The following is a 14,254-nucleotide window of genomic DNA, read 5'->3' as shown; positions in this document are numbered from 1 at the left end:
AGAAGGTCTCGTTAATTAGCAAAGCCATAAAATGGGTCCCAATGCATTAACAAGAGGGCCTTGGATTCTTCTTCCTTGAAGTCACCACCCACTCCTCCTATCAACAAGATAAATGGGCAGACAGGATCCAGGAGTCAACTCATGGAGTTACATAGGAGCAGATGTCACAGGGCTGTGAGAACAGAGTCCTACTGGTCTCAAAGTGGGTAACAGCCACTTCATAATACTGTAAAACAAAATTAGCTGCTCCAATAACATTCAATACAAAGGAAGCATTTTCTCAGAAAACTGACTTGTAAAAAAATAATAAAAATTAAGTGTTCAGGCTTCTTGAAGTTTATATTAGCTGTTTGTATTAGTTTGAAGTTTATATTAGCTATCACCCAAAAGCCTTAAATTTCTAACTCCCTGTTTGTAAAACAGGAATAAATACCATTACCATTTACCTATAGTTTAGAAAACTAATAAAAACAATGATATAAACCACAGATATAGTTCTTAAATTCTAGATGTTAGACAGTGACTACTTTTCTCCATTGAACAGCTATAGTCCGGGGTAAAATACTTGACATACAGACTCTATTCTTTGCTCATGATAAAGAACAGAGGTACTGATGACTGACCCACTGTGTAAATCTGCCTGGCATCCAAAATATTACTAACTCAAATAAAGAACAGTAAGCAAGAAGAAAAGATCCTTCCAACTCTTCGAACATTAAGCCCCTTTATCTTCTATTGAATGCCTTTTCAAAAATCAGTGCCACTTTCTGAACCAACTTGAAAGTAAAGCAACCACTTGCAATGAATGTAGATAAAGTCTTGAAAGACTATGCTGGCCCAAACTGGACCCTATATTATATAAACAGTTTGTTTATAGTCGCCGTAATCTTTTAAAACGTCAAATTGTTTGCCTACTGAAAATACTTCAGACAAAAAGTATTCTTTCCTATTGATCATTGCAAGAAACTTAAAATTAAATTTTAACCCTCAATTTCTACGTGAAGGACAGATAGGGAATCTGCAAATACCCTGTTATAGCCATCTTCTGTGTGCAGCTGGAAAGCAGTTTTCATCACGGGAGGTAGAACACTGCACCCTTATATAAAGCCTCCAAGATAGAAGTCAGGACCATCAACATGCTCACTTAACTCCTGCTCAGTGCTCAATGCACCTGAGAGACGGATGGACCACATTTCAGAATTTAAAAAGCCGTAAGAAAATGCAGATTCCACATGAGAGTCAGAGAGAAAAAAAACCCAAACAGCAGTCCTATCTCAGGAGATCTCAGGTTTACTTCCTCCAATTTCTCCTCTATCATAATATTAATTGATTTCCTAATAAAGTGCTGCAGTAAAATTTGTGAGATCAGATTCTGGCAGAAAATCAAAGCAAAGGAAAACTCCTCAAGGCAGCCACCTCTGCATACCCAGACCCACCTTGCCTACCTTGTTGTGTTTTTGCTGGTGTCTTGTCTTTGTGTCAAGAACATGGTAAGGGCTTTCCGAGTCTTGGTTGATGTAGTATATGAGTCTTGAAGGCAGTGTGATTTCTTTCTGCAATGCATTGCTGTAACTGATATTACTGCTATTCTGTTGTGATGTGTTGTCTTCATCTGCCAGGGCTCCCCAATTTTTTTCTGCAGTTTCATTCCAGTGCGGAGCTGGGGGTGGGGGAGAGGGGTGCACAGAGATACACAAATACACACATATACCCTATAAATACAAAAGTACTATGTGTGTTCCCATTAATTGCAAAAACAAAGTTTTCTATTCATAAGCAAGTAAGAAGTAGAGACACAGCAAAGCAAGTTATCGCAACAACGAAATGGCCTGAGTAGGTTAACAGCCCGTGAGGCTTATACAATAATGTACTATTTATTATTATTTGTGCTTTACATGAACATTTCTAACCAGTCTCAAATACATACTTCGAAGGATGGGGAGTAGGGGTGGGGGGCGGCGTGGACTTGAGGGAAGACATTCAGGGAACATGCTCAGAGGTTCCGACCCTCATGTCCACCCCTTCTCTTGAGTCTGCAGCAGCTCAATGGGACTCTGACTAGGAGTATCCCAGCTGAGAGCTAAGAACGCTCCGAAGAGAACTTGAGTGCTGAATGCATGGATAGGGGCTGTTAATTGATTCCTTAAACAAAACAGGCAATTCCTTTTGCTTTAAACTTTGAGATGAGCAAAAAATCCTTTGCCATAGAGGCAAACAGATGCTGGCAGCTTTCCAATTCCTTTTATTTTTTCTGCCAGGGCCAGCTTTCCCTTTCCACTGATTTCCCATCATCTATGTATTGAATATCGTATTATCTTAATTGTTCGTTATCATGACTAGCATTTTGAGAATCACGAACCAAAGGTTTCTACCTCCCGAGTTGCCCTCCCCCATCCTAATTCCAACAGCAGCGAATAAACCCAGTAGGCGATTTGAGGAAACAACACGTTACCCCTATTATTATTATTATTATTATTACTCTTATTATTACATCCTCCCCGTTCGCATTCAGCCTCTCCACCCAGAAGCAACTTGCTCCCTGTCTGCATTTACCGTCCGCCGGTTTCCCCTCCGCCAAGTTGCAGGGATGGCTGAGGGTCCCCGCATCCACTAAATACCTCCCGGCGGAACCGACCGTCGTTGGGATGGGGTTTTTCGTGAATGCAACAGAAATGGACTTCAGAAAGTGAACTGGAACGCACGGGGGGCTCGGGAGGGAGAGGGGGAGAGGCCGAGCCCGGGACGTGTCCGGGGCGCACGGACCCGCGTGCCCTTCGCTCTCCTCCGCGGGGCCCGGCGGGCGGGCAGGCAACGCGAAGGGCACCGGGGCCATACCCACCGCTGGGCGCAGCCGCCCCCCAGGCGCGGGGCCGCGACGAGGTGGCGAGAGGAGGCAGCAGGAGAAGGACGAGGAGCAGGCGGCAGGGCGGCGCGCGGGCGGGCACCGGGCCGGCGGGGCCGCCGCGGGGGCCGCGGGAGGCGCGGGGCCGGCTGGAGCCCGCGCGGGGCGGCCGCCGGGAGCTGCTGCCGGGCGGCTTCATGGCTCATAGCTCCCGGGCGCCGCTCGGTGTGGCCGGCGACAGCGCCGGGGGAGGCTGCGGGGAGGCTGCGGGCGGGGCCGATCACGCCGGCTGGGCGCGCATGGTGCGGCCGCGGGCAGGGGCAGGGGCAGGGGCAGGGGCAGGGGCTCGGGGCGCGGCACCGGCGGCCGGCGGCTCCCCTCCCCTGCTCGCCTCTCGCCTCTCCGCCCCTCCCGGGCGGCCGCGGAGGAGTCCGGGGGTCCCGGCGGCTCCGCCAACTTGGAGCCGCCCCAGATGCTCCTCCCTCCCTGCGGCGGGCGCGGCCGCTCCAGCAGCTGCGGGGGCTGCCGCCGGGGCTGAGGATGCTGAGACGGCGCGGGCGAGCGCGCGGCGCGGGGGCGCGGGGCGCGGGGCGCGGGGCGCGGGGGCGCGGGGCGCGGGGCGCGGGGCGCGGGGGCGCGCGGCGGGGGGGGGGGGCGCCCCGCCCTCGAGAGCGCGCCCGCGGGTCCTGATGCTGCCGCCGACGCCGATCCCGACGCTGTGGCTAGTGCCGGGCACGGGGCGCACTGCGCATGCGTCGCCGCGGAGGCAAGGGGCGGGGGGCCGCGGAGTGATGCAGCATCCCCGGCGGCCTCGGGGTGACGGCGGCGCCTCCAGAGGTGGGGGCAGAGAGCGCGAAGGCCGGCGGCCGGGATCGTTAGCCGGAGGGGAGGAAAGAACCGTGACGGGGTCCAGGCCAGAGGCCACGGTCATCTGCAGAAAAGAAGCACCTGCCTCGTCCTCCAGCCCAAACCTTCCAAATTTCCCTTCGTCCTATTCCGACCCCCTCTTTCCCCGGGAGACACCGAGGCCAAGCATTTCCTCCCTAATCCTCTGTTTATTTCCTCTCTCCAGATAAATACAAAGGATTGCGGCCAAGGAGGTAAAAATAGCGCGGCTCCTCCTGGTTGGCGCCCTCCCTCCCGGCCAGTGAAGCGGGGGCTGCCAGGCGCGGGGCTGCAGGCGGGCGCGGGGGCTCGGGGAGCCCCGGAGCTGGGGGGCTCCACCCCGGCCTCTGGCCCCAGTGCCCAGGCCCCGGGGCTTCGCGGAAAGCCGAAAAACCAGAAAATGTTGGCTCGACACTTCAGAAAGCATAACTGGGTGTATTGGGGGAAGATCTGGAAAATCTGGGAGCTAGAAATGCGAGATTAGAAGCTAAGCGTGTGGCATCTAGTTGGGGAAAGCCATCGTTTTTCAACCACGTGGGCGGGCATGCACTGGAGGGGACACATTTGAAATTTTGAGATCTAGTACTGACTTCTGAAAAGAAAGGGGGAGATTTTTCTCTTGCTGCTCTTTAATAATTAAAAAAAAAAAAAAAAGTAAGTGGAGAATCCCTGAGTTAGGTAGGTTAGCAGCCACTAAATCCGACAGCTGGTTTCAAATTAGGGCCTGTGACATATTTCTGTTCCCAAGTTCCCACAATGCAAGCATTCGTTTATTCACCCATCCAATGAGAACAAGTAATAACAACGTTGTCTTACTCCATTATTTGTATTTAAAATGGAGATTATAACACCTACTGTGGGAGATCCAGAATTCCTTAATTAAAAGGAAAAATAAGAGTATAAAGCACCATAGTGATGACAGGGCTCAGTGCTGTTAGCCTTATTCTCCGCCCCAAAGACGTTCAGTACAAGTCTTCCCAAAATGTGCCATGTGACTATGTTGGAAACCCTGTGGATTCAAAAGAAAACTTTGCCCCTCCCTTAACTACCTAAAAGAATTTAAATTGGTGGTCTTTCCCAGAATGAGTTATTACCAAGGATAACTTTTTTCTGAGTGACCCTCTGTAGGGCAGTGCAAATATCTAATTACCAATCATCAGCTCTTATTCTTATTGCCCTGTGAATTGCCTCCGAAGCCCCCAGCACCTATCCCGTTCCTTAGCTCAGGAGAGCAGATATATCTCATTTTACCTTTCGGTCTTTAGAATTTTCATGTATGTGGAGTTCTTGTATGTATGAAATTAATTTTTCTCTTTTAATGTCTCATGTCAATTTAACTTTTGACCAGCCAGAAGAACCTTTAAAGCATACGGAAAATTTTTTCCACCCCAACAATCCCCACTTAACAAAGAAGGAAGACAGAAGGAGAGGGGAAGAGAGATAACAGGAGAGAGGAAGAAAGGCAGACACACATACAGAAATCAAAGATCACAGAGCTGATAGGGGCTTAAACACTAACATTAGCTCCTCCTCTCTGTATCAGAGCTACAATATTAATTATCATACATTTATTAATGTAAACTTGTAACTGATGCTACTTCCCCAAGCAGGGGAAGCAATAATGTTCTCTTTGACTCAATATTGTGTCCTTAGCATAGTGTTTGTGGCCCAGAGAAGGCTCTCAGAAAGCATAGCATGAATGAATAAACAAAAAGTCTGTGGTGCACTATAGCAGGAGTCACACTGGAGCAAGCTGGTAAACACTCCCATCCCCCTGTAGTTCCTACCTGTAGGTCAGTGTTCTTGGGGGTGTCTCAAGGCAAGCATGCCCTGGTTAGGTTTTCCCAACTTATATCTGATATAATGATAGAATCTTGAAAAAGGGCTGGAGAAAGGGAGGTGTACAAGGAATGAGAAGAAAGAAGGAAATGAAAGGGGGAAAGATGCTGAGATGCAGTTATTTGAAAAGACCCTATTGTAATTGAGTGATCCCGTCTCAAAGCCTATTCTAATGAATAAAGCTATGTATCAACCTGGACCAACTAACACGCTTCAGTTTAAGCCACCATGCATTCTGTGCACTTGGGAAATAGCATGAGGACTCCTTCCAGTTTCCAATAAGAAGCAGGAGTGTTTACAAAGCAGAATGTTGTCTTTTGCACTATAATCAAAAGACTGCATTTATTTGTAGAACTTTAATGTTTACAGACATGGCTGGAGGCAAGATAGTGCATCAGCAAATGAGATCATGAGTTAGAGAAGGAGTAAATCACTCAGAAAAATTTACCAGAAGTTTGATCCTTAAGCCATATTTTTAAGAGAAACTTAAAAACAGAATTAAATTTTTTTAAGTGGATGATTTGTCAGATTTTGTAATAGTCCCATTAAGTAATTTGGAATATTTATGGTTATACAGCTTAGTTCCAAATATGATCTGTGCTTTCCTGATATTTAATAACTTTGTCAATCACCACCTGCTGCTTTGATCTATATTCATGTTTGTGCATACCATCTTTCCCCTGTTAAAAAAAAAAAATTTACTGAACTAGGCTGCATCTTGGTCATCCCTGATTCCCAGTGCCTACGATATAGTACCTGGAATGGAGTCAGCATTTGATCAATGTGTTTTGAGTAGAAGGATAGCCACAGGCAGGAGAGGGAGGGATTCAGCAAGCTGGACTAGGATATCAAAAAGTGTGTACCCGATGCTTGAGGGCTGTGATAGCTCTGGTTAGATATGTGTGCTGGATCCCACAGGCATCAGGGACCATTGGAGTGACCTGGTCAACATGGCAGACATGAGAAATTGTCACAGTTGTAAGTGAAGGCAAGAGGCCAGAAGGTCCATGGGAAAGAAATTACACTAGGAGATGTGGACACCAAGTGAACACAAATATTGGTGTGTGTGACCAGTGCCCCAAAAGAGTAGCCATACTGCTCACTAACATGGTTCTGCTGGTCTGGTTCTGGAAGACACCAGAAGTCCTCTCTGCTACAGTCTGTTGCAGGGGAGAACTGGACCCACTTTGTAACCAGTGAGAAAACTGAGCCTGCACAGGGTCGGGGGCACCTAGGTGGCTCAGCCGGTTAACCATCTGCCTGGCTCAGGTCATGATCCCTGGGTCCTGAGATCAAGCCCCACCCCCCGTTCCCTGCCAGGTAGGAGGCTGCTTCTTCCTCTCCCCAGTGCTTGCTCTCTCTCTTTCTTTCTCTCTCTCAAATAGATAAATAAAATCTTAAAGAAAAAAAAGGGGGGGGGTTGAAATATTAGATTTGGAAAGCATCTGTCTCTAAAGGCCTGAGACTCTAGGGGAAAAGGCAGACAAAGGGGTCACAGAAGAGGGGCTTTGGAGGGCGAAAACTGTGGGGTGGGGGGAGGGCAATGTAACAGAGCAGATTCACAAGAGCAATTAGAATGGAATAATCATGTGGCCAAAAAGCCAAGGTCGAAGAAGGCACGCAGCAGACTGGTGGAAGCAGACGCTGAGGGGCCATCTGCGGGTGAAGCAACAGCGCGAACGCGGGCTGGGGGTGGAAGGGCTCTGACTCCACAGAGCTGGCTGGGGGCAGATCCTGGGACAGATTCGGCTCTGGAAGGTTTCTCCTCTTTTTAGAATGGCTGTGAACACTGACTTTACAAGTAGAAATGAATATCACCAAGGAAAGAAGACAATGTGCTTCTTGGGGAAAGTGAAAAAAAAAGAGTGAGATCTATTACTGGTGCTTTCCACATGGTTCAAGGGTCAGCAAACATTTTCTATAAAGGGCCAGATAGTAAATATTTTAGGCTCTGTGTGCCATATGGTCTCTGACGCATATTCTCTCTTTTTTTTACAACCCTTTAAAAATGTAAAAAGCATGCAGCCCCGGTTTGTCAACCTACCATTTTTAACTACATGTGTGTATAAATATCTATCTTAAGCTTAACATTTTTCATCAACTGCATTATCTTGTACGCTTGTGAGCAGAAAAGCATGTGCAATAACAGACATGGTTCTAACTCCCAAAAAGCCACCTCTTCATTGAAATTTAGCTCTTCATTTCATTAACAATGCAGTTGTCTAATTCTTAATACACATGCATTGTTTGAAGGGGTTCCTAAGGAAAGAAGCATTCCTCTGTTTAGAGATGATTCCTAGACTTACACAATGGAGGCGAATGCCAGAAATCATTTTCCAAAAAAATTACAGATACCAAAAGATCCCAGATTGTTCTCTTGTTTTGCCAAGATGTATTTTCTGGGGAGCAAGGAGATGCCGAATAAATGCTACAGCCATGACAGGTCAGAAGACGGAGTAACACACGCAGTGGCAGCCTTTCCCGGAGACTGTCACCATCAGTGATCTGTCTGGATTCCCCAAATCTCAGTCCCAAGGAGGCTATGAGGCAGCATGTAGGTTCTCCAGACACAGGGCCACGCCCAACGCCTCAGGCGACCTTCAGATTCATGAAAAATAAGTCTGCAAGTCTATGTTAAATATACCTGTGGTCATTCTGAAGGAGAGGCCACTGTGGGACAATCTCAGAAGTCAAAATGTGACTTGTTCCAACAGTCCTGGGGGAAGAATGCATTACCAAAACTGCAATGGCCACAGGCATTTCTAGTGGAATATTTGACCAGACAAAAATGTCTAAATGAACAAATCTAAAGACAGGTAACCACTGTTAAAACCGAAAATTAAGTTCTTAACAGATATGATGCTAAATGAAGGATAATCAGGACTTGCTGGCAGAGTAGGATGCATCTGAAAAACAGTTTCATTTTTTTCCCACCACGGAAACACTAGGCTAGTTTACCCCACAGTTTGGAGCATTTACAAGCTGCAGCACAAAGGGATAAACAAGCATGTCCCCATGATTTGTGGTGTTGAGATATGCTATGCAAAACCTGGAAGAATTGTGTTTATTAAGAATAATCTGAGTCAACACATAATCATTAAACCCTCACTGTGGCACAGAGCAACACTAGAAGGAAATTGCCACATACTAATTGGGCAGGTGGGCGGAAACCTCAACTACTTTTAGAGACAGCAAGCGAATTTTATCTGAAAGGGTTAGAACTCCAGCAGCAGAATTAATACACCAATGATAATCCCTAACATTTGCATAATAACAATAGCTAAGTCCTTTAATAATGTCTGCTTTAATAATTACTGTGCATTTACACATCACAAAGTGCTTTTATCTGTTTTATTTTATTTGATCCTCAATTCTGTGACACAGAGAGGGCAATTACTACTATTTTTTTAGAAGCTCCATCTTAGATGTGAGGACACTAAGACTTACTGGTTTTGCCGTGATTCTCCATCCTGGCTGCACATCCAAGTTACCCAGAGAGTTTTAACGACTTATCATTGCCTGACTATTTAGAATCTTCAAGAGCGGGATCCAACATCAGTGTCTTCAAAATCTTCCCAGATTGGTTGAATATGCAGTCAGGGTTAAAATGCACCAGGTCAAGGGATTTCCCAAGGAATCAGAACCCTGATTTCAAGTCTTGTTCTGTTCCCAAGATCTTTTTCCCTATGTCTGCTCTTTTCACAAGGTAACCTTGAACCAGGAGAGATACAAAATATTAGTGTAATTGCCACAGGATCTAATGTAGAATTAGAAAATATTTGAGCCAGAATTTACCTTTGAGATCATCTAGGAATTCAACATTATGATTGTATAATTTTAGAAGTAAAGGAGCAGAGTTTAAACTTTTTGTCCAGGGAATCCCTGGGTGGCTCAGTGGTTTGGCGCCTGCCTTTGGCCCAGGGCACGATCCTGGAGACCCGGGATCCAGTCCCGCGTCGGGCTCCCAGTGCATGGAGCCTGCTTCTCCCTCTGCCTGTGTCTCTGCCTCTCTCTCTCTCTCTCTGTCTATCATAAATAAATATTTTTAAAAAATAAAAATAAATGTAAAAACATTTTAAAAATAAATAAATAAAAATAAACTTTTTGTCCAAGGCCACACCAATCTGTGGCAGAGTTGGGACTGGATTCAGTTTTCCTTTCTTCAGGCTTTCCAGTACTTTCCGTCATGCTTTGTACATGGTTTGTTTAAAAAAAAAAAAATTTACTTGCAGAAATCCTGGTCACTCTATAATGTAATCCATTTCTGATGTCCCACATGGCATTGCTTTGTAAAGACAAGAGGTTGTAGCTATGATGTCAGGATTCCAATATGATCCGTCCCTCTAAACCCAGTTCCATAGTTTGGCTGCATAAAAGACCTTCATGCTGCAGCATGGAAGTAGCCCAATGTGAACAAAAAATACTGGGGGGGCTAGTCCCACTCATCCCTGGAGGTAATCCATCCAAATAAAGTATCTATTGTTCTCTTACTTCTCCTTTCATGTCTTAAATATTTCCAAGGGGTAATTTTCTCATCTAGTGAGTTTCTCGTACTACCTGCAGTATACCTTCAGAATTCAATAACTGCAGCTTCTTTAATCCTGTTTTAGATAGTCCAAAATTTGGTGAAAAACAGAAAAGGACAAAGGAAAGAATAAAAAAATAAATAAAAACAAAATAACAAGGAGAAAGAGGAAGAACAAGAATTATTTCTACAGCACCTACTATGTGCCAGATACTGAGTTAAGAGCTTTATCTGGATGATCTCATTTAATTTCATGCAATTCTATGAAGGAAGTACTATTATTACCCCCATTTTGATTGATGAGAAAACTGAGAGTCCCTTGTCTGCAGTCATGTGACTATTAGGAAGCAGAGCTGGGTCAGGAGTCGTGTTTGCCTGACTCCAAAACAGAAACTGCCAACCACACCATAGTGATCCACCAACACTATCAATCTATCAATTCACCAAAATTATTACTGAATTACTAAAATTCACCAAAAAAAAAAATTCACCAAAAATGTTACTAAAATTCAATCCTCTACCTATTCTGCATTAATTAACAATTAATTTGGGCAGCCCGGGTGGCTCAGCGGTTTGGCGCCCAGGGTGTGATCCTGGAGACCCAGGATCGAGTCCCACGTCGGGCTCCCTGCGTGGAGCCTGCTTCTCCCTCTGCCTATGCCTCTGCCTCTCTCTCTCTCTGTGTCTCTCATGAATAAATAAAGAAAATCTTAAAAAAAAAAAAAAAAAAACAATGAATTTTCTTAAAACTGGAGCTGAGAAATTCGATACCACATAATCTATTTGACCACTGACCAAAAACAAAAACCTGAAACAACTTCTTAAAAGGATCTATAATATTTTTAAATCTTGACTTGACTATAAATACAATTTTAAACTTTATTTTGTCTGTTTAATACCGCTGACATATTGATCCAACAATGGAACTGTTCTGAATTATGTCCCTAACTCCACATTAGAGATTTCTGAATATAGACATTCCATACAATTATCTGCAAATTCCAAAACAAAACCCAATTACCACTTCACAAGAGAGGGCCAAGATCCTCACTTATTAGAGGATTTAATTTTTTCTAAATTTTAAATTAACCACATAACCACCCATTAGATTTAATCTGAGCAATATTATAATTAGCAATATTTATTAATCTTCCCTATGAAACATATTAGAATTTGCCCATATATTAACATGTTAAGATTTCTAAAGACATACTATGAAAGCTTAAACCTTGATCGGTAGTCATTATGTATTTTTATTCTGTTATTCTAAGGCAAAAAGGAACAGCTAACATTTATAGAGCTCCTTAGATCATATAACATGCTTTTGCTCACCTTTTGTCGTTTAATATACTGCAGCAAGTAAATTAAAAGCAAGCTAACTGGATTATCTGTTAGTTTATCATGGCATTAGACTATTCATGTCATGGATACAGACATGGTTAAAGACAGAAAACAAATGATAGACAGAGTCACTTCTCCAGAAGGAAAAGAGAAACTCAAGGACTCTCCAGAGACAAATTTTAAGATTTTTTATTTGCTATTCTGATAAATTATGTGAGGGGTAGATTGCATGCTGAAATGCCCTATCCTGCAGAAAACATTAAGCTCTTCCATGTAAGAAAATGTTTGGGCAAATCGAGATAAACTATAAACAAATTTCCTGAGGTTGTGTGACATGGCCAAAAAACTAATAAAAGAATTTTATTATCAACAAGTAAGTTTTGGAATAAGTAATCTAAACTATTTATATATCTAAATAGCTATACATCCCATCTTCAAACATCACTACACACATGAAATATTATCCAAATTATAGCTGGCAATAACACCCACATGCACGCACACACACACTCACACAAACTCCTTCAACTCCAATGTGGGAAACAGACTGGAGTTGACTGTCCCCTGAATAAAACAATTCTATCTAAAAATGACAACAACAGTATATTGATGATCAAAATTACACCAAACTATGATGTACAAACCCTATAAAGGAATTAAATGTGATCCAGAAAAAAGCATTTTAAGTGACCAAGCTGCTGCTAGGTGAAAACACCTAAAAAAAGGTAAGAACCATACATACCATCTGGCAAGATAAAGAAGGAGAGAGGATATTTTCAAAGACTTTAAAATCATGAGCAGTGTAGATAAGGTGAACATAACCATCAAATCCTAAAATATTTTCATGAAGGGGTAGCATCTGAAATTTGAGAAATAAATTTGTGCGAATAAGAAATAGCACTACACAGTGTTAAATTAATTTGTAGTGGGCCTCTCTTAGGGAATGTTCCTTGCTCAAATATCTCCCTACTTCTGAAATTTTTCAAAGAAACTGGTCCCCATGATTATGTTTACACTTCACGAACTTGCTCCCCAAGTTCCTCTCCAAATCCAGCCATATCTTATTCATTTAGAGTCAGGTACATGACCTCAGATGGACCACTCACAGTGTTTCACATTCTAGGTACACTTGATTGGCTCACTATGGCCATTCAAGTCCTTACTTGAGACTTTTTTTTATTAAGACTTTTTACAGTAGCTTAAGGTTTGTAGCAAAATTGAGGGAAAGGTACAGAAATTTCCCATATACTCCCTGTCCCTACATATGCATAGCCTCCTCCAATATCACATCCCTTTCCAGAGGTACATTTGTTACAATTGATGAACCTATATAGACACATAATCACCAAAAGTCCATAATCTACATAACTATCACTCTTGGTTGTTGTACATTCTATGGCTATGGACAAATGCGTGACATATATCTATCATTACGGTATCATACAGAGTTTTTTCACTGCCCTAAAAATCCCTTGTGCTTTTCCTATTGACCCCTTCTTGCCCCAACTCTGGGAAACTACTGAACTTTTTACTATCTCCATACTTTTGCCTTTTCCAAAATGACATATAGTTAAACTCCTATATTATGTATCCTTTTCAGATGGGCTTCTTTCACTTATTAGTATGCATTTTATAGTTCCTTCATGTTTTTTCATAGCTTGCTAACTCATTTACTTTTAGCGTTGTGTAATATTCCATTGTCTAAAACATACAGTTTATTAATAAACCACAGTTTATTTATCCTACTGAAGTACATCTAAGTTGCTTCTAGGTTCTGACAATTATGAATAAAACTGCTATAAACATCTGTGTGCAGGTTTTTGTGTGAACATAAGTTTTCAATTCCTTTAGATAAATATCAAGAAGCATGTTTGCTGGATCATATAGTAAAAATGTTTAGTTTTTTAAGAAACCACCAAAATCTTCCAAAGTGAATGTTCCATTTTGCATTCCCACCAGCAGTATGAGAGCTCCTGTGCCACATCCTCAACAACATTTGGTGCTATCAGTGTTGTAGATTTTGGCCATTCTAATGGGTGTGTAGTGGTATCTCACTCTTCATACACTTATCTCCATCTGTATATCCCCTTTGGTGAGATGTTTGTTCAGGCCTTTGGTCCATTTTTAATTTCAGTTGCTTGTTTTCTTATTGTTGAGTTTTAAGCATTCTTTGTATATTTGGGATAACAGTCCTTTATCAAATGTGTCTTTTAAAAATATTTTCTTCCATCTGTGCCTTGTCTTTTTCTCCTCTAGATATTATTTTCTGCAGGACATACATTTTTTATTTTAATGAAGTCCAGCTTATCAATTATTTCTTTCTTGGATTGTACCTTTGTCAATATCCACATAATAACCTGCTGAGATTTTGATTGGGATTACACTGAATCTATAGATCAAGTTGGAAAGAATTAACATCTTGACAATATTAAGTCTTCCCATCCATAAACATGAAATATCTCTTTTTTCTTTTTTGTTCATCAGGGTTTTGTAGTTTCCCTCATATAGATCTTGTATATTTTGTTAGATTTATATGTAAGTATTTTACTTTCAGAGATGTTAATATAAATGGTATTGTGTGGGGATCCCTGGGTGGCTCAGCGGTTTAGCGCCTGCCTTCAGCCCAGGGCATGATCCTGGAGTCTGGGATCGAGTTCTGCATCAGGCTCCTTGCATGGAGACTGCTTCTCCCTCTGCCTGTGTCTCTGCCTCTCTCTCTCTCTGTGTGTCTCTTATGAATAAATAAAGAATATCTTTTAAAAAATTTTTTAATGGTATTGTGATTTAATTTCAAATTCTACTTCTTTATTACTAGTCTGTAG

The 14,254-nt window shown here is 43.0% G+C and overlaps 1 protein-coding gene across 4 annotated transcripts in view; it reads right to left on the bottom strand.

Moving 5' to 3' along the window:
- Positions 1-14,254, bottom strand: part of ADAM23 (ADAM metallopeptidase domain 23) — a 187,474-nt gene that overhangs the window by 164,162 nt on the left and 9,058 nt on the right. For 3 of the 4 annotated variants that reach the window (XM_025441631.3, XM_025441630.3, XM_025441632.3), the window contains exons 1-2: positions 2,840-3,056; positions 1,446-1,660 (exon numbers count right to left, since the gene is read on the bottom strand). In XM_025441631.3, the coding sequence (XP_025297416.1) occupies positions 1,446-1,660; positions 2,840-3,041 (417 nt within the window). In that variant the 5' untranslated portion in view covers positions 3,042-3,056. Of the gene's footprint in view, positions 1-1,445; positions 1,661-2,839; positions 3,057-14,254 lie in introns of those variants that run through there. The other variant, XM_049106474.1, reaches the window with a different exon arrangement.

Source organism: Canis lupus, chromosome 37 (assembly GCF_003254725.2).
Source record: "Canis lupus dingo isolate Sandy chromosome 37, ASM325472v2, whole genome shotgun sequence".
NCBI lineage: Eukaryota > Metazoa > Chordata > Mammalia > Carnivora > Canidae > Canis > Canis lupus.
The sequence above is the reverse complement of the archived record's forward strand: the minus strand, read 5'-3'. Positions and strand labels throughout refer to the sequence as shown.